This window comes from Morus notabilis, unplaced genomic scaffold (genome assembly GCF_000414095.1).
Source record: "Morus notabilis unplaced genomic scaffold, ASM41409v2 Scaffold578, whole genome shotgun sequence".
NCBI classification, from domain to species: domain Eukaryota; kingdom Viridiplantae; phylum Streptophyta; class Magnoliopsida; order Rosales; family Moraceae; genus Morus; species Morus notabilis.
Window position 1 is genome coordinate 10,000 of NW_010358038.1, and position 21,711 is coordinate 31,710.

At 33.2% G+C, this 21,711-nt stretch overlaps 1 protein-coding gene across 1 annotated transcript; it reads left to right on the forward strand.

Moving 5' to 3' along the window:
- The first annotated feature begins 936 nt into the window (after positions 1–936).
- LOC21386349 lies at positions 937–16,220 on the forward strand. The gene is made up of 14 exons (XM_010091353.2): positions 937–953; positions 1,081–1,198; positions 1,739–1,771; positions 1,871–1,877; positions 9,919–10,019; positions 10,312–12,684; positions 12,819–12,945; positions 13,031–13,119; positions 13,407–13,657; positions 14,190–14,276; positions 14,538–14,637; positions 15,227–15,434; positions 15,541–15,670; positions 16,217–16,220. Exons 1-14 carry the CDS (start codon positions 937–939, stop codon positions 16,218–16,220), a joined length of 3,645 nt encoding a protein of 1,214 aa, XP_010089655.2.
- Positions 16,221–21,711: the final 5,491 nt, after the last annotated feature.

Below are 21,711 nucleotides of genomic sequence, written 5' to 3' on the forward strand. Positions count from 1 at the left end.
ATATATATATATATATATATTTCCATTTTTCTCATTTGAATGTCCTTGAAAGAACTTTGTATTTTAATTTTCAATAATGTTTGAGTTGGGGGCCGGCTAACTTCTGTGAAATGAGTTATTTTGGTTTCTACGATCAATAATTGGTTGGGATGTTCCAGTTTACAATCTGATCGCGTCAGTTGCTTTTTTGTCTTTATTTATTAAAATGAAAATTAATAATTTAAAATAACTTTCGAATTGAGTTTTTCTGTCTCATAAGACCTGTACTTAGAATAAGCTCAAGCAGTTGGGTCATATGTCTGATAAAAATATGTAATTTTTGAGAGAATATTACGTACAATCAAATTCAGTCAAATTACGCTTTTGTTGGTAGCCTGACATTTTTCTTTGGAATATAATTTAAAATACCATCTTCAATATTCACTATAATTTAAAAGGAAAAAATTGTATAGTAATGAAATTCTCTAAAAATTACTTTGCATGCAGCAGTTAACTATGAGTATATGTATAGTTTATTGGTTTTATTCTGCTAATTCTCAAGACCTTTTACTTAATTGTTAGTTATAAAACCAATGGGCTTATTAATGAGCGAGATTTCTTAATAAAAACATTAATTGCCATTTGATGATCAACAAGAGATGATGCCATAGAAAACCTGTGAAGCAACTAAATTACCGTCAACATTTTCTTTGAAGAAAAAATGAAAAGATTAGTTTATCGGGCTATGAAATTTTATACGACAACAAACCTACGATTATAACGTTTGATATTAATTTCAGTTAATAATGCAATATGCATACACGTTAATTAACTCAACTTTTTATAGAAATCTCATGTTGGGATTTCAATTTGCTCTGCAGCCCCGCTGTTGTTTTCATCCTTATCTTTGATATATTGTTTTTCGTGGCTACTTGTCTCATAAAAGATATCGAAGATATGGAAGGTGATTTGAAGTAAGTTTTATATTTATCTCATCAAATCTTACAAACGTAAACCTTTTCCACATCAGTTACTTTTTAAACTAAAATATTTATAGCTTCTGTATTCAATATCTTTGAAGACATCATTAAAATATTATAGGTATAACGTTCGAACATTTGCGGCGAGATTTGGTGCTAAAAATATGACACTTCTTAGTATGGGAATTTTGCTGGTAAATTATATTGGTGCTATATTGGTTGCCATTTACATGCCTCAGGTATTTTTTTTTTTTTTTTTTTTTGGCTCTTCATCTTCAAAGGATAGATACATAGTTTTTTTTTTTCTTCTTCTTCTTACTAATCTTACATTCTTTATTGAAAAATGCCTATGAATTTTTTCCTTTGTTTCTATGTTTCTTTCTTGTAACTCATTTATTTATTAAGGCAGTAAATAACCAATTTAGCCTTTATATTCACCAAAGGTTATAAACTTACCGAAGTTATCAATTATTAATAAACTGTGTGAAAAAAATAGTCAGAAAAAAATCAAAATGAATTTTATATACTTTAAAAAAAAAAAAAAAGATTCCTTCAAGGTTTTTTATTTTTTCCTTCGACTAGTACATTATGTGGAGACGAAGAACTAATGAATAAGTTCTTTCATGTATCACTTACAGGTTTTCAAGCGTCACTTAATGTTAATTACTCACACAATCTTTACCTTATGGTTACTTTTTCAGGTTTGTCATACATGAATAAAGAAAAAATAAAATGCAATTGAAAACTCTGTTTTAACTTCTTTTCTTCTTTGCTTTCAGGTTAGAAAGATGGACAAAGCAAATTATGTAAAGGTAATTAGATAATATACATCTTCAATTCAACTACATGTTCTCCAAGTGAGTAATGAACTATTGAAATTTATGACAGAATTAATTTTATTATGTATGCAGGAAGCAAGTGCAAATTTTTATCAATTCCTCTGGAGGCTTCTTACATTAGAGTTTTTCTTATTTCCTTTCATATAGCAAATTAATTGTCAGTTAATTATACGTTTTTCCTATATCCCTATACGTTGGACATGGGGATATAATAAAGTGAGTTGTGTGTAACATTGTTAAGATTGTATCATTTTATTTCTTTTCCTGAATAATGACCAATAAAACAAATATTAATATAGTTGTAAATCACATAAAAATATAAAGATTGGTAAGAAACAATCTGTTGTAAGAAAATGATTAAAATAACCTTGATTATGCTAAAGTATAAGATTTTTTTTCATACACTCTTTCTGTTAGTATTTTAAATAAATGGTGAGAAAAAGTAACTGATATAAGAGTCGCTCAAAACATCTAAAAAAACCTGAAATTTAAATCTAAAAAAGAATAATCCTCGTAACAATTAACATGTATCCGTGAAAGCGTGAACGCCATTTTACCGTCCCTGCCATTAATGAATTAATCTACCTTGAGGTCGACGCTTTCGCCGTGCATGCCGCCGGCGTTCTCAACGGAGTTCGGCTGGAGAAAATGATGGAGATAAGAGGAGGGGAACAAGGGTATTTTCAAGTATTTTGGGAAATTTTAATGTAAAATAGGCTATTAATTTTTATCTCCTAAATTCCTGCTACTATTTTCAATTCATGATCCTCAAACTGCTATTTTGTTCCTTCTACCACTTTTTATTTATCTTTTAGGATTTTTTTCTGTACGCCGACTTATTGATCGGACTAATTTTTAACGGTTAGATATGTCAAAATCACATCAAATTAAAAAAATATACATAACAGATAGTTTTTGACATAAACTTAAAGGTTAAAAAGTAAAAAATTACTGGTAATTTAACTTTTTTAATTTTAGAAGAGAAACTCTCTTATCTTTTACATAATAACTAAAGAAGAATAAGTTTCGTTAACTGTCCAAGGCTAACAAAACGTTTCTCTCAAATTCTTACCTTTATTTTTTACTTTTTTTTCTCCTTTTATATTTCTTCCAACAATTTTTTCCTCGTTTCTTTCTTTTTTGTCTCCCTCCTTTCATTCTTTTTTTAACCTTATTATACATTCCCTTTTTTTAAAATTGACCCTCATAAATATACTTTTCTTTTTAATTCCTTGTTGAAATAATTTTTCCTCATACATATTCCTATCTAATTTATTTAAAACAAAAAACGTGTCTCCTTCATAAAACGTTTCATAAGGTATCTAATTTATTTAAAACAAAAAACGTGTCTCCTTCATAAAACGTTTCATAAGGTATCTAATTTATTTAAAACAAAAAACGTGTCTCCTTCATAAAACGTTTCATAAGGGTTTTTTTGCATACTTTCCTTCATTTTTTCCCTTTCTCTTTTTTGTTTGGTCTTCCTCTTTTTTTTTTAATCCTATTATACATTCTTCTTTTTTTTATTTCTCCAAATAAGACATTAATAAATATATTTTTCATTATTACCTACAGAATCTTACGCGCGGTTACAACTAGTAAATAATTTTAAAAAACTATATAACTTGTCAAAATATAAATAGTTAAATTACTATTTGTTCTCACCACTTTTAGGATGGACTAGAGTTGTAAGTTTGGAATGGGCCGACCTTTTCTCCTTTAGGGTTGGCCCGGTCAGGATCAAAATCATATTTTTAAAGATTTTTTTAAATAATGTCTTATGAAATTTATGGCCGGGCCGGGCCGGCCCTAAATTTTTTAGGCTTCCGACCCTAAACTCTTTAAATTTAAGGCTCGGTTGGACCGACCTTCTCTCTTTTAGAGCCAGACTGGCCCGGTCTGAAATTTCACTTCAAGCCGACAGGCTCAGACCAAACCTGACTGACGGCCCAAACTTACACCTTTAGGATGGACTTTTTGGTAAGTTTCATGTCTTATGGATTTGAATGTTTTATTTTCATTATAGATGCTTAATATCTAACTTTGGATGTTTTATTTATGTAATGAATCAGATACGGATGTTCATAACTGTGAAATAAATAAATTTGATTATAGTAAAAGTTTGTTTCTAATCATAGCTGAGAATGGATAAATATTAGTCCAAACCAATTAAAATAATAACTATTTTGGTTTAGTTTTAATTTAAATTCCTTAAATATAGTAAAACCTTGATAAATAAATATTCGATAAATTAATAACTTGATTAAATAATAAAATCATTCGGTTCCGACTTAGACTAATGTACTAAATTAATTATCTCACTAAATGCATGAGATAATAGTTTTTTATAGAATCCTTTAGGGTCCAATAAAAATATAAATTAATAAAATATAAAAAAAATAATAATACATACTCATTAACATTCTATATACAATCTTCTACGTATTAATTAAATTTTTTTTTAAAAATAGACATCAATTTTATGTGTATGAAGTGCTTATTAACATTCTATATACAATATACTCACATTAATTTTTGGACTCTATGTATAGGTATATAAGATTTATTATATGCATGATAACTTTTGACTACATCCACTAATTTTTTTTTTTATTTATAACTCATACTGAATTTTGGCCAAACCAAAAAGTATTGTACTAAGATGACACAAGCCATTAAAATGTAAAAGTCTTTTAAATTAATAAATATTTTTTATTAATAAATTATTTATTTATCAAAAAATAAATAATTTCGCTAATCTTTTTCTTATTTTCAATAGCATTATTTTATAGAGGCCACTGTAATTTGACTTTGATTGGAAATCTCCAAACCGACCTGTGGTTTTTGCTATACTATAACAAATCGTTCACTTCGCGGATTTGAGTTTTCAATTCGAACTGAGGTGTGGTATTTTTTTAGAGCTTTTAACTGTAACAAAAAAAGTTAAATGTGACATTTTCTGAGAATTTTTAACTGTAGAAATCTAAAACTGAAAATTTAAATCGGTGAAATAAATAAGACCCAAATTTGTACTTTCGGTTTGGCTTGGTTGGATATGACTAATTAAATTATACTTAATCAATTAATTAAAATGTTACACCTCATTTAATGAACTTTAATGGAATTGACATATAAGGGGACGTTTGGTAAGGGAGTTCGTACCTTAATTCGAATCATATTTCATAATTTATTACAGTATTTTTTTTTATAAAAAATACACATAAATAAAAAATAATTTTAATCTCATAATTTTAATATGAACTAAACGTAATCTTGATTAACCATCCTTCCATTACTCACATCTAAATTGAAAAAGAAATCTCTCCCTCCGCCGTTGGAGCAAAAAGTACTTTAAACAATTTTCAAATGATATCAGAAAGTTACTCTGACACCGATATCACCAGAGTTGAGAGCAATCATGACGTTCACAATACTGATTGAGCACATAATTTGAAAATACCGCCACCATAGGCCTGCAAACAGCGGTGCTAAATATTCTACCAAAAATAAAAAAATAAAACAATCCGATGCTAAATATGCTTGAATTTTGATTTGGACCATTGAAAAATAGAAATAAACGTGAAGGTTTTTATCATGGGATTTGCCTTTAGTAGATTTCTATATCTAGATATCGTTTACTAGCTTGCACATCTAAGCTAAGTACTTCGGTCCTTTAAAAGAATAGGTCCGCATATAAAAGTGCAAGTGTAATTTGTGTTTTGTAACATGACATTTGATATATATAAGGTATTTACTTATCATACCACCTCTCAATATTGTTATAGATAACAAATAAATAAAATTGATCTAATGTATTTTGTGTTTCCTTAAAATTTTACATTATTGCGAACATACAATCACAGAAAATTTTTTTTTTTCTCTCTCTCCCACACGAACTAGAGATAAAGTGGATGACCACCGAAGCTCAGGGGCTGTCCTCAAGCGTGCCATTGGGCTCCCAACCATGAAACATGGTCCTCCGACTCGTCTCGCCGTGGGCTTATTGTTGGTGGTGGTGGTGTACGATGTGGTATCTCTATTTGGACAGATCTAAACAGTTTGTAGCTTAGAAACGAAACAGATGGGATGGGCTTTATTTTCAGACGAGTTTGTCGTTTTGTGTTTGAGATCTCTTGAGCAGCTATCTTCCTCGATGGTCCTTTGGCCGGTTACTCTTCACCAGAGGTTTCTAACGGCGGTGGTCAGAGCTTATTTTGTTACAACTTTTGTGTTTGTAATAAGGGCAGTGGTCTCTCCATCCGATCCTTGTTTGGTTTGTTGTTTGTTGTTAGATTTTAGTAATCAGCTTAAAGCCTACTGTACGTCTCCTGATAGGGTGGTCTTGGTTCGGCTAAATTTTTTTAGGCCGTATAGATGTCACCTCTGTGTGGGTTTAGCGATCTGTCCTCCAGCGCTCGAAAGCCAATGTTGATAGGAAGATTTTTTTTCAATTCGAGCCTTAAATTTGCTCGTTGTTAGTGTGCCGAGGTGTTCTCATGTTTTCAGGCCTCAAGCGTGCATTTATCTTTCTGATGAGTCATTGGCATTGTACTGAGATGATTGTTTATCAGGTTTTGTTTAAATGCAATTTTCCTTTTATAAAGAAAAATGACATCACTATATAGATATTAAAGTGAGTGTATGGGGGAGGTCAGAGTTCTAGAGAGAGAAAGTTAGAGAGAAGTGCTATGTATCAAGCTTAAAGGAGGGGTTCTCTGGGGTCGGTGCTCCGGTAATTCGTCGGGCTATCAGCCTCCAAAGTTTGTCGAATAGATCGATAAGGTCACCGACGTTGGGTTCATGCCGATGGAAGTGTGGATAGTCACCGAAATGGAGTTATTTAAGGGGAAGCACTTTTTGGTCTTCTACCTTAGATCTATGACGCGTTTGCCACGGGATTCCATTGAAACTCTGGGATCTAGATCATGGAAGGGAGATAAGGAAGGTTGACTGGAGCGTGTGGCAGTCATCGCTCGTTGGCGGTAGTGCTGGGTCCCATGCGCCGATGAGCCGCTGTGTCTCCAGTACTTTTGTTGCCATTTCAAGAGCTTTTCTCTGCGCCACTTCTACAGTGTTTCACACATCCCGGCGTTAAGAGGCTTGATTTTCTTGGTTTGATTTCTGGGGATCTTTGTAGAGTTTTTTTTGTTTTTATATTTTATGTTTTTATTTGTGTTGTAATATCGGTGATGGTGTCCCTATCTACCGACATTAGGTTGTAGTTAGAGGGTGGTCTTATTCCAACCGCTCTAAGTTTGAGTTATGTAGTCAGTTTGGGGACTAAAATGTGGTTAATCTAGAGTCGTTTTGAAGTAGCCGATCCCTGTTATAGTGCCACTAGTTGTATGAGTTTTTACCGTTATTGGGTAAGAGGTACGTTTGTATTGTATAGTCATGTGAGTAGCACTCATTTCTTGATTCTAATTTTGTCTTGTATCTTGACCTTTAGTGGCTTTTTAATGAAGTTATACTATTGTCTTAAAAAAAATTTAAAAGTCATCTCTAGTGTTTTTGAAAATAATACAAAAATAACCTCTTGATTGGTCAATTTTTTAACATAAAAAAATTATACCCTCATTAATATGCATTAAATATTATTTTAAACATCGATTAACAAAATAATAAATAAAATAAATTCAAATCTAAAAATTTCTAAAAAAAAAAAAAGCAAAAACCCCGACTTCATCTTCACTTCCTCGGGGCAAAAACAAAAATTATCCATCTTTGGATTGTCAATCCCACACCAATTTATATAATTCAGCAATATAAACAAACTAAGCACAAGAATTTTTTTTTTTTTTTTTTTAAAGAAAAAAAAAATACTTTTCAGATAAAGTGAGCCAACCAATATTTCGAGGTAGCAAAGTATAGTACTGATGTTGAAATGAATTGTTAGTATTATTTTAAAAAATCATTTTTAAAGGAAAATTGCATTTAAACAAAAACTACCTAATAAAACCGATGTCTATTAGTGTCTTTTCATTTATTTTTTTTAACAGGAGCTATGTGCATGAAATCGTGTTTATATTACCTTTTCCTGCTTTGCAATATATGTTTCATTCAATAAAAGGTACTTGTTTCTTATATTTGATAACTTTTTCTTCTTTTATTTATTTCCTTTCCCATATTTCTTTGCTTATAATTGCAAGGCTTTGATTAGGGGTGAGAAGGAAGGAAGATATGAGATTAATGAAGTTGGGGTCTCTTTTCTTTGATCGTTTAAAATAATGCTTAATACATATTAATATGTTAGTCTCTGTATTTTGAAAATTTTAATCGGTATGGTTAACAAAATAAGTAGTATTTTTCTTTTTATTTATAATATTAAAAGGGTAAACTTGAGATTTGGAATGAACACAAAGATATTCAAGGACCAAATCCTTATCTAAGTGTACAATATTTTTTCCTTCTTATGTAAGATTATACGTATAATTTATAATGAATGAAAAATTTAGATCTTGTAAGGTGTGCGCTTTCGAAATATTTAGATTAAGTTTTGATACAAGATTATACGTATGATGGATTAAATAATATTTTGTTTGTCTATTTAATTATTGGTATTAACTAACAAAGTAATCAAGGAGAAAAGGGGAGAAAAAACTACAACAGAAAAATAAAGTAAATATGATATAGAAGCAAAAGTGGAAATAATAATCCGTTAAAAAAAGTGGGAATAATAACTTCTAAAACAAATGAAAAATTAAGGCTTGGGACACAAAATCCATGCGTGGCAGAGATTCTGTCCTCTGAAACCCAGCACACATTCCTTGCAATGCAACAAAAATTGAAGGAAAAACAAAATAAATAAATTACCATGTCAAAGTAAAAAATCACGGTTTTACAATTGTTTCCATATACACTAGCTGATCATTTTTTCTTTGTTATTTCTACAATTTCTCTTCATTAAATTCTTAAATTGGTAAATTAAAGGAGTGGGAATTTTTTATTTAGCAACGTTTACGAAATACACATAATGTTATGAAAATAAATTGGCCCGATCAAAACCAATTAATCGCGATTCTTAATTGTTATCTCACCTTCATTCTATGTTGTCGATGATCAAACCACGATTTAGGCGATTGCAACTACATGTGTCAATAGATTAGAGGTTATTCCAATGATCCTACATATGTAGTAGGTTGTTGGTTACCAATGGTAATCCAACCGTTCACTCTGATGATTGGCGGCCTAACCGTAATGTTGTTGTTTATCATGGCAAGTCTTTGCAAATAAATACGACCAAAATTGTGGCATGTCGCGACAAACTTTTCATGCAACGTAAATTTTTAAAAATAATAAAAAAATATGTACATATAAAGACAGACATATAACACACATTGCAACAGCCCCACAAAAAAAAAAAAAAAAAAAAAATCCATACATCTTACTAGTTTAAAACAAGGATAGTAATAGTTTACTGTGTTTATTTTAATAACAATAAATAAATAAATAAATAAATCGTTCGAGGTATGATGAGAAGTGTTCTTCGGTCTTGACCATTATTGTAACACACAAATTGGACATCCTCACGAGCACATACTATTTTTTTATTGTTTATTGTTCTCTAAAAAGAAATGACCATAAAATTTATACAAATGATATCACGAAATAAGGGCTCGTTTAGTTCGTTGATTCGAGTTTTTAATTCGAGTTGAGATGTGATTTTATGTGAAAATTTTTTACGGTAGTAAAAAAATTAAATGTGACTGTTTGTGAGAACTTTTTACTGTAGTAAAACTTAAATTTTAAACTCGAATCAGCGAAATAAACTGGAATTAAGTAAAAAAAAGAAAAAAAGAAAAAAAAAAGAAACTGAGGCGATACTCAAAAAAAAAAAAAAAAAGAGAGGAAAAAAGAAACTGAGGCGGCGTTTGTTTCTGGGATACACCATAGCAGCAGTGAAGCATAACCCGTTTTGCTTGGTGAGAAAGTTTGAAGGCCGAAGTCAAAGAGTAGACTTGGGTTTTTAAAGGCTCTTTTCGCTCCGATTCTCTCTCTCTCTCACCTTTTCTATTCTGTTTCCTTTTTCTATTTTTTTCCCCTCATTAACAGCATTCCAAAAATAAAAAATAAAAAAATCACTCTGGTAATCACACACACTCTTCTATGCTCTTCTTCAGTGGCGGTGGAGGACTCTGAAGAACCAGACACTTCAATGGAGAAGAGAACCAGAAAAAGAAAACGCTCCAGAAGAAAGCTCATTGACAACGAAAGAGTTGAGGTATATATAAATAACAATGCTGCTTTTCGAAATTCGAAATTCCCTTTTCTCGTTGTTTATCTTCAAGAAAATTCCTTTCTTGCTTTGTTCTTTCGTTTGGTTGTCGTTTTGCTTTCTTGCTTTTTGTGGATTTTCGTCTCTGTTTTCGAGACTCGCCGGCGCCGGAGATGGCGACAGCTCTGGTCTGCTAAAGCTCGGGTTGAAGCCGGAAAGTTGCTTTGCTGTTTGGCTACATTTTGGTATTTCTTCTTTTTATATTAGGCGAATGATCGATAAACCGAAAAATTTTCAGGTGAGAAGCGAGGAAGAAGGGTTTGATGGGTCGTGGCACTCCGGCATTGTCATTGCATGCCACGATAAAGGGCACCGTCATGTCCAGTACGATCACCTTCTCGCCGAGGGCGGGTCCGGAAACCTAGTCGTCGTCGTTAGAGTGTCGGCGACTCTCGACGGCATCGTTTCAGGCAATCGGAGCTACTCCTCGCACGGCCACCGCGGAAACATAAGGCCGTCACCGCCGCCGGCGAATTGGTTGCAGAATTGGGGGCTTTCCTACGGTATGTGCGTGGATGCGTTGTACAAGGACGCGTGGTGGGAGGGTGTGATCTTCGATCACGACGACGGGTCGCCGGAGAGGATGATTTTCTTCCCGGATTTGGGCGATGAGATGAGGTTGGGAATTGAGAAGTTGAGGATCACTCAGGATTGGGATGAGCTGACTGAGAATTGGACTCGGCGTGGGATGTGGGTGTTGCTTGAGTCCATTGACGAATTCGAGAAAAATTGTCTCCTTCCTGTCTCTGTTAAGCAACTGTGGTATGATATGAGGGAAAAGAAGAGTTTTAAGAAGGTGAAGGACTGGACTTGTAAGGAAAATCATTTGTGGGAGAGGATGGTTTTAGAGGTTGTTGATGAGTACTTGAGATTTTCAGCGAAAGAACTGTCTCGGAGATTAGATGAAATCCAGGAAGAATTGATTGATTCTGATGATTTTGTACTTGTTGATGAAACAGGGAATAGGGATATGGTGATTGATCATGGGACTATTGAGAAAGATGCTTTGGAATCAGCTCGGCCCAGTTTGGACGTTCATATTGATTATGAAGCAGAAATGATCAATTCTAAAGCTGTTGTACTCTTTGACAATGAGATGGGAAGTGGAAGAGTGAGTGATAATGGAGTGATTGCGAAGAATGTAGGCGAATTTAGTGGTGGAATTACTGATGAATCACTTGCCATCAGTCAAAGTGATGCTTTTCTGGAACCTGGTATGGATCAATTAGCTTCTGTAGTGAACTGCGATGCATCAACTGTGAATCTGTTGTCCGACTCAACCGTATCTCACCACAAAGATGATCCGAAAAGATTGATTGCGTTGTCTACCATGTCTCTACCTCTTGAACAACCACAACAGAGTCAAAATCCTGATTGTTGTCCTCGGACTGCGGTGTTCCCTTCTTTGACTGAAGACGCCAATCCTGACCATTTCTCTCACCCAGTTATGGTTTATTTGTGGCATGCACGTGAAAAAGGTTGCAAAAAATTACCAGACATGAGATCAGAAGCAAAAAAGCAACTCTGTGCTGCGGGATGGGAAATCAGAGTGAATCATTACCCGAGATGTAGACGAAAGATGGTGCAGTATAAGTCATCAACAGGAAATACCTATGGGTCCATTATGGCTGCTTGCAAAGGTTATTTGAAAGAAGAAAGGTACAAGAGTCCTGTTTCTTCATATGGACGTGCCAAATGCATTAATTTTGGTGGAGAAACTGAGGTCTTTTCTACTAGCAATATGTTATCATTCACGGGAAATGACTTGCACTTTCAGGAAGATATGGTTCAGCCAGACACTCTGTGCAAAAAGTTATCCAGAGAGTCTTCTAGTGTTGCAAAGTCGAGTAAATTTACTGAGTTTGAAAAAGTAAAGGTCCAAGGGGTCAGAAGAAAACGAAAAAAGAGAAATGGTAATTTACTAAATGATGCAGATCGTGTATTTCAAACACAGATCAACTTACATGAAAGAAGATGTAGGTTGAGAAATGGTTCAAAGAAAGATGGAAAACCAAGTCACCCAAAGAATCAAAATTCCTCTCTCCTGAAGGTAAAGAAAAGGAAGAAGTCACAGGCATTCATCAGCTCAAGATATGGTAAGGATCATACTCGTCCAAAGCGTGTATTAAGGTCAAGCAAACTTGTGCAAGAAGTGGTTATTCCGGATTCGTCTCACCACAATCCGCGGAGTATACTTTCTTGGTTGATAGACAACAACAAAGTGTTACCAAGAGCGAAAGTACATTATCGTATTGGAAAGGACCCATCTTCTAAAGAAGGGAGAATAACTCGTTATGGGATCAAGTGCGGCTGCTGTCGGAAGGTGTTTGGTCTTAGTAGCTTTGAAGTTCATGCCGGTAGCAGTTGCCGTACACTTTCTGCTAATATAGTTTTGGAAGGTGACGTTCCAAAGTCTCTCTTAGAATGCCAGAGGGAAATTATATGCGAAAGTAAGATGCAAAGCTTGACAACAGAATCATGTGAGGCAGTGAAGAGCAATTGGTGCCGAGGTGAGAATGACTACATTTGTTCTGTGTGCCACTATGGCGGCGAATTGCTGCTATGCGATCAATGTCCATCATCATTTCACAAGAGTTGTCTCGGTCTAGAGGTATATTCTTTGTTTGCTTCTCTTTTTTTAACCTTGCAATCTCATTTTCTTGTCTTTTATTTTGAAAATTTTCCAGCCTCATGTTTTTGGGCTATTTAATAAGAATGGAATTATGATTGTTTTGCTTCTAATAGGATATTCCAGATGGAGACTGGTTCTGCCCTTGTTGCTGCTGTGGGATTTGTGGTGAGAACAAATTTCAGGAGGAGGAGCAAACTAAGGAGGGAAGTGTTCTCACCTGCAGTCAATGCGAGCGTAATTGTAGGTTATCTTTATCAAACTATAAACCATATGCTCATGTTGAAACTCTTTGGAATGTTCCCAACGTTGTTTGTCAATTTAATAGATCATGTCGGGTGCTTCAGGAATAGACTGCCATCTCAACTGGAAAGTCATCCCATGAAAAAATGGTTTTGCACTGAAATGTGTGAAAAGGTACTTATTAACTTTTAATCTTTTGCAAGTTTTTCAGGGTGTCAGTATTACTTTAGTTTTTCAAGTATGGCGGTTTTTTTTTTTGAAAGTTACTTGAAAATATCAGGTTTTTCTTTTCTTTTCGTGTTCGTCATAAGCATTATTATTATTTTAAACCACTGCTTGGTGCATGAAATATCGAAGTCCAGTTGTGCACTTGATGAATTTTTGTTCCGTTATGATCACCTGTTTTTTTTTTTCTGTTTTTTTCCCCTGAAATTGTCTGCGTGATTTTTTCCATTTTCCAGATTTTTTTCAACCTTCAAGAGCTTCTTGGAAAATCGATCACCGTCGGTGAGGAGTTTGGGGAAAAGCTAACTTGGTCGTTACTGAAGTCCCCGAAGGCTGATAGTAGCTGTGCTAACTCTAATGATATTGATGCGTGGATGAAATTGAGCGAGCTAAATGTTGCTCTTGGTGTGATGCACGAGTGTTTTGAGCCGGTTAAGGAGTCTCGTACAAACCGAGATCTCATGGAAGATATTTTATTCAATAGAAGGTGACAAAAACTTATATACGAACTTTTGTACAATTATCTTTTGTACTTTAATCTGAAGGTAGAGTTTGTATAGATCCTTTTTCCTGATCTTCAAACCCTTTCTTACAGAAAAAGTGAAAACAAATATCAGAACTCGATCAAAACCTATCAGATGACTGGCCGCCGCTACGGAAGCCATACTCTTTGATGCACAATCTGCGCTTTTTTAATAAATGTTCAATTACTGTAGTGGAGAGATACGATTTCCGTATTAATTGTAACTTTGGAAATTTCCAAACGTTTTATTAGTTGAATCTCCCACCTTGTTTATATAGCGGCATTACAATAAATAAATAAATAAATAACAGCATAATAGAAGCTACCTAATTTTTTAATGTTGCATCTATTAAGTGTCCAAACCTACGTTATTCAAACAAATTCTCCTATGGATAATAGCTTTTAAGTTTATCTATTTGTGATGCCTAATCATGTTAAAGTTTATGAAGGTACAAATCCAACATGCGGATTTGTTCTGTTTGATTCGGAATTGTAGGTCAGATCTTAAACGTCTGGACTTCCAAGGATTCTATACAGTACTCTTATCAAGACACGATGAACTGATTTCTGTTGCTACTGTGAGGTGAGTTTCATTCTCCTTTTTCCTTTCCTTTCCTTTTTTTTTTTTTTTTCTTTTAAAGTTTCCCTCCACTCTCTGTGGGGTTGAGCCGTTCAGGTGGCTGCTTGTAAGAGCGTTATTGATATAATTATTCGAAATCACTGTCATGTAACCAAAAAATCTATTAGTTTATTTGCCTCTTTTTAGTATAAACTAAATATCTATTTTTTTTCCTTTCTTTTCCTCTTTTCTTTCCTTTTTTTTTTTCTTTTTTTTTTACCCAAGGGTCTATGGACAGAAGGTGGCAGAAGTTCCTCTTGTTGGTACACGACTTCAATACCGTCGACGTGGAATGTGTCGCATATTGATGAATGAACTTGAAAAGGTAACATGATTTTGCCTTAATGAATTTGTTCGGGAGTTGCCTTTTCTTTTCCTTGAACTGGGCATGGTTAGACGAGAGGACTTTTTGCCAATATGACTGAAGGAATGGTATCTTTTTGGGATTTTCCTTTTCCTTGAACTTGTGTATTTCCAGGAAAGAAATGCATAACCCGTGAGTGTGTCTATTAACCAGAAGAAATATATATTTACCTGAGCTCTCAATGTTAACTAAGTTGAAAGCAGGTGCTTCATGCCTTGAGCCTAATTTGCAAATGTTTCTTCTACAAAAAAGCATTTCCATCTATTTGCTTCAATCATTTTCTCAATGTTTATCATAATATGTTTGTGATAATTTTCCTTTGTTGGCCACCCAATTTCCCTTGCATAGATATTGAATAACTAACAAAGTTTGGATGTTTGTCATTCTTTTTCCCTTCAAGTTCAATTTTTTACTTTTATGAATTTTCTTTGGGAAAGAAACCTTTTGTGAAGTAGTCTTATCGTTTTAAACGTGGAAACATGGATTCTTTTATTCTGTCGATTTTCTCATCACTGTTTCTGCATTTTTTCTGTTCTTTTTCCATTTTCAGACGCTTATGGGATTAGGAGTTGAGAGGTTGATTTTGCCTGCCATTCCTAGCGTGCTAAACACATGGACTACTTCATTTGGGTTTTCACAAATGACTGCTTCTGAGAGGTTACAGTTTTTGGATTATACTTTCCTGGATTTCCAGGATACTATCATGTGCCAGAAACGATTGAAAGTCCCTTCAGCTGAGTTAATAAGCCCATTCAGAGGTAAAAGTGCTTTTCACCTTCTGTATAATGAGCACAGAAAGAAGATGGTAATTCGTCTAATTGTCACTGGCTTACTTAATGCTTGTACGCAACCATGCACGAGCAGGGCCTAAGTTTCATGATGACGTCTGTGAAGATGGAGATAGCCCTGATTTTGATAGATCTAGTGCCGCCTCTGAAGTATATCAAGCAGACCAAATCGAAGATGGTCGAGTCACAGACCAAGTACAACTGGGGTATGTCTTACCTTTTACGTACTTTTAGAAAATGGAAAAATGAGAATAAGAATGTGAAAGTTACTAATGCTTTCAGAAGTGAGACTATAATTAAACCCAGTACCTGGTAAAAGGAGCTTAGTCCCTCGCTGGGCGAAGAAGATGCTGAAAAACTTTCTAACTCGGTCGATTGCTGTAAATTATTTGGAAATTTTGACGCTGTATAATACAGGCAATTATACTTTAACTGCCTAGATAATATATACAGTTGTTGAATCATCACTACCAAAATGCATAAAACCAGATGCAACTGGATGTCATCTTAAAGTAGTGGTAAGGGAAAATAGTTCGTATTAGTCGTAGTAAGGTATGCCCCTTGTAAAAAAATCTTATTTATGTATTATATCACCCCTTTCTAAGGAGAAAGTATAAACTTCTTAAAGACAGCAATTTGTTCATACATATATTCCACTCTGCCGATCTCTATATTGATTTAAACGTTTTGCATCATGTGAAGCATTGTCCTCAAAGTGTCATTGTCTTGTATTATTCTTGTTTACATATCAGGTGAGCTGCATGTATATTTGTCTTTCAACTCTTTCTCAAGCTGAAGAGTAATTATATTTTTCCACTTGGGGAGATAGACTATTGAATTAAAGAATAGCTATATTATTGAGTTTATTCTACTTTTGTTATATATATATTTTCTTCTTTGAAAATAGTGTTGTATCATCCCTACAGGGTAAAATGGTAAATAGATATACCTTCAGGCATAGTATTGCCGGCAAACCCATTTGTTTCCTAAAGTTAAGGTTCTTGGTTTTTTTTTTTTTTCTTTTGTTTTGATAGAAAGGGTTTCTAGTTACTCATTTCTTAACAAACTTATCTCAGCGGTTGGTTGCCATCTTGACATGGGACGGCCTAGTTATGTAATTCTATGAGGTTTGCTGTATGACATGGCAAACTAATTTGTTTCCTAAAAGTGAGGTTTTGTTTTTTTTTTCATTCAAGAGACAGATTGTGAGAAGTTCCTCTTCCAATTTTTCACCTAGTTTGCTCTTTCTTGTCTGAACAAGTGTGATTGAATTGGAAAACTAATTTGTTTCCTAAAAATGAAGGGTTTTTTTTTTTTTTTTTTTTTTTTTTTTTTTTTTTTTTTTTTCAAGAAACTGATTGTGAGAAGAAGTTCCTCTTCCAATTTTTCACCTAGTTTGCTCTTTTTTTTTTTCTGAATCAATATGATTGAAATACTATGTCCATTGCCAAACCATTAAAAAAAATAAAAAATCCAGAATCGACACACACACAACAGCACCAATGTTGCCATACTAACATAGTGCTTTCTTCAGTCTGCTACTCGGGCCATGTAACAAAATGAAAAATCATTCTTCTGGCCAATGTAGAAAATTATGGCTAAAAATTAAACATGCTTTAGAAGAAAGAATTACTACTGCAGTTTACTGTTCAGAATTTATATCAGGATTAGGTGTTGATTGTTATGTTGCTTACCGTTGTGAATTTTCACCAGGATTTCTGCAGTACACAATGGTGATAGTATGCTTGTGCTGGTACTTTCCATTATTTGTTCCCTTTTCCCCCTTTTTGTACTTTCCAATTCTCTCTCTCTCTCTCTCGATAATGTTTGGCTGATGTGTCTGTAGGTGGAGCAAACACAGAACTGCCTTGAAGAAAGCAGACCGTGTATTATTGAATCTCAAAGCATTCAAGAGTACCCCACAAGTGATGCCAATTTGAAGAGGCCGTATTATAATATTAATTTCTTCAACAAGTGTTACCAGCGAAGAAAGAAATCAGCCAGGGAGAATTACGTTAACGTTTGTTAGCATAAACAAACGAACCAAACGTGATCAGCACCATATCATTTTGTACGAGGACGAGCCTAAAATGTCTTGTTAGTACAGTTATTTGCTAGCAGTTTGCGTCTGTTACAGTTTTTGTTTACTGAGACTTTGGAATTCTTTCTTGTACGAGAATACAAGAAAGTAACTTAAGACGAACATGGTGCTGAGTACATGCTTTTTTAGTGTATAGATCAAGAGATGTAAAGGCAAAAGCAGCTTTTTGTTAGTGCTTGGGTTAGAATTGTAATGTTGACATACTGTTGCAATACAAAGGTTGTTTTGGAAAAGATTAGGAGCCTCCTTCTTGTTATTGTTGTTGTTGTTTTGGTTAAAGATGGACAAAAATCTCGTAATCTCAAACTAATGACATTCGAGTTGAACAAATTATTCTTTCATGTAAAAGGCTAAACAAATACTTTGCTACGTGGCTTCTGTCGTTTCCTTCCAAAAGAAAGTAAAACAATGCTAACAATTATAATAATGTAGTGATATTGTGATGCACATATTTTATTCAAATTCGATAGTGAAAGAGAAACACGTAATTGAGTTGGTCACCATTTTGTGTCCTTTCGATGAATGGAAATAAGCAATATTCAATAAATCAAAAAGTATGTGGTGGTCGGTACTTAAATATTGGGAAAAGATTATGGTTCTTTCTATGCTATTTTTCTACGTGTGTGAGCGTATATGAAATTGTTAACGCACAAATGAACAATTGATATTTCAGTCAAGCATGTAAAAAATCCCTATACAATAGATTATATTTCACAAGCCATGTGATAAAAATAACATATACCTTGAGTGGAAAACTATAGGGTTAAACTTAATCTCACAAGTGGTGATGTGAAAATTACAAGTGCACAATATCACATACAAGTAATAAAATAGTGAATAAAGTATTGTTCCCATGATGATTACGTTAATTTTAAGTAAGTACCGAAATTGGTTAACTCTAAAATTATTTGAACAACATAAAATAAACTAGAAAAATAGTAAGAGCAAAATACAAATAAAAACTCAAATAAATAAAACTAAAATAAATAAAAGACTCAAACAAATTAAAGACTAGGGCAATTGATTTCACCAAATCTAATCTTCTTTATTTCATTATTCTTACTAACATCGCCTATTATTCATGTGTTAGAATGAATAACCATAAATTATTTAATAGTTCTTCTGGGAATGCTATCAAATACATTATCAGCATGTAAACCCACTATCTCTCGATGTGAATTCTACCACCCTAGAAATTCATTACGCTTTATGGTTCTCTTAATTGTTCATGCGAGTCATGTTACTATCGTTGGATGTCGCATGCACCTTACGATTCCTCTCACAAGATAATTGAAAGCATTAAGCATAGAGAAAGAAATAACAACCATGAATAATATACTCTAAGCGAATTAATTTATTAAAAGCAAAAATAAGTGAAATTCAATTAAATTAGAATTGGTAATCTCATACCCTTAGCAAAAGAAAATTATAACATAAAAATAAAAATAAAATAAATCAAGGATTCTAACATCTCAATTTACAAAAATACATAGATAAAAAAATTAGAAAGAAAAATCTATATGGAGGTGTCACAGACTCACTCTTCAATACCCAATCTTCAATTTTTAATTTTCAAAATATTTTTTCCCTAACAAAACCTAAAACTAAAAATAAAAATCTTAAAGTAATGACTCCAAATTCCCCAAAATAAATCTCTAAATATTTTCTCAAATCAGTTTTTCCAATTGTGCTCTGTATATTTTGACCTGCGTGAAGAAATTGAATGCGCAGGGGTCCTCCTCTCCTTTGCGGCTGCCAAGGCTATTAATAGCCTCCAAATGACGTTCATCTACAAGGGAAAGGAAAAGCTAAGTAGGGCCACTTGGCGACGCTTGATTGGTCATGAGGTTTACGTCTCAATTCTATTTTATGGTCATGAGGTTTACGCCTCAATTCTAAAGATAAATCAAATCAAATCAACTAAAATAAAATAAAACAAAACAATAGAAAACTAAAGATAAATAAAACAAATAAATTCTTTAAGAACAAAGTAAATTTAAATGTAAATAAGAAGGAAAACAACTCTATTTTATGGTCATGAGGTTTACGCCTCAATTCTATTTTGGTGTCTGACTTTTAAATTATCTAACAGTTAGTCTCTAGAATTTTACAATGTTTCAGTTTTAGTTCTTTTGTTAACTAATTATTAAATATTTCACAGAATTTATAAAAATTAAAGATCATCATTAGAAATATTTAAAATTAATTTAGAGATTATATGTGGAAATTAACTTTTTTTTGTATTATTTTACCCCTAAAATTTAGATGTGTAAGACGTTTTAAATGTCAACTACTACAAGAACGACGCCAATAATTGTTGACGCTACTGACTCTATCTCCAAAAAAATAACGTCATAAGTTTATTTGGTCCTTAGAATGAAATTTGAGATATAATTTCCCCATGCCAAATCGCGTTTGGAATTTTATTCTTACAAAACTTCCTGACGCTCGTAGGCGTCGTGAAATTGTTTTCATAAAATAAAATAATTTTGGAAAAAATAACAAACTTCCCAACATTACCTGGCTTCGAAAGTTTAATTAATAAAGCCTTGTGATGCTATGTGGTGTCAGGAATTTTTTAGAAGTAAACAATTTTAATTTTAGACAGGAATAAAATCTCCAAATCCTAATAGGATTCATTAAACGGAAATATAAAATAAGAACCCAAATCTATTTTGAGAGGAGGGGGAAATATCGTATTTAGTAGAGTTTTAGTAAGTTACAACAATTTTTTTCAAAATAGGTGGTAAATAGCATAATTTAATATCTTAAGTTTTTATTATTAAAAATATCTCTCTCATTCCCACCTTTAGTCCACTATGGTAGACAACCGGTGGCCCCGCTGTCGGTGACCCTCTGGAGGTAATCGTAAATACTATATTTATCAGAAAAGACAAGCATCTAGGTAATTGATAAATATCATGTATTTATTTAAAAATATTATATTTATCAATAAATATCATATTTATCAAAAAATATTACTGTATTTACTTATAAATAATTAAAATATAATATTTTTAGATAAATATAATATTTATCGATAAATACTATATTTACTAAAAAAATATTGTGCTTAACTAAGAATATTATATTTACTTGTCAATATCATAATTACCTAATAATTTAACCGTCGACGCTGACGAATGGTAAATACGATATTTACCTGTAAAAATTGTATTTCTCAAAAATCCAGTCATTGACATCATCGGCCACAGGCAACCGGTAAATACAATATTTACTAATAAATATTATATTTTCTCAAAACTCCGGTCACTATAAATATTGTTGGGAGGTAGCTCTGCATGTCGAGCACGCGTCGAGCACTAATCGGGTGGTACGGCTGAACAAGTCCCTGATTAGTGTTCAGGTGTGCCGAGCTTCTCTCTGACAACAAATTTAATGAACGACACTTGCTGTCCTGACAGCAGGCCGAGCACATTGCCTATAGGCTTCTCGCCGAACATGGCTGCTCGGTGACTTCACATCACGATAAACAATCTACACAGTAAATCAATCCCAACCGTGAATGGGTACTGCACGCTTCCATTGAAGTGCGACACTTGTCACAACGTCAGACAAAGCCGTACACGTGTAAAGTGATACGGAGTAAGTTTTATATTTTCTCACTTCACATGTAACGAACCCAAAATCTCAAAATTTTCCGTGTCGGTCATTTTTAATCTTGAAACTTACTTATATATTCACTATCTTTTAAAACAATGTTGTAGGCATAATATTAGAACATTTGCGGCAATGTTCGGGCCTAAAAGTATGTCACGTTATTGGAACGGGAATTTTGCTAGTAAATTATATTAATGCTATAACAGCTGTCATTTGTATGCCGCAGATAATTTTAGCTCTTTATCTTCAAAAGTTATTGCATATATATATATTATGGTGAGATGAATATTTTTATAAGAAAAATAACTGTTACACGTACCCATAAAAATGATTACTTAAAAGTTGGTACAAAAAACTGGGATTAGAGGATTAAATCTTAGATTCGTTTTGAAAAATGCTTATAAATTTCTTCCTTTGTTTTCTGTTTATTTCTTTTCACTCATTGATTTAATTATTAGGGTAAATAATTGAATGCCACTTGAAAGCTACAACTCAAATAGTTAGGTGTGTGAGTGTGTGTTTGTG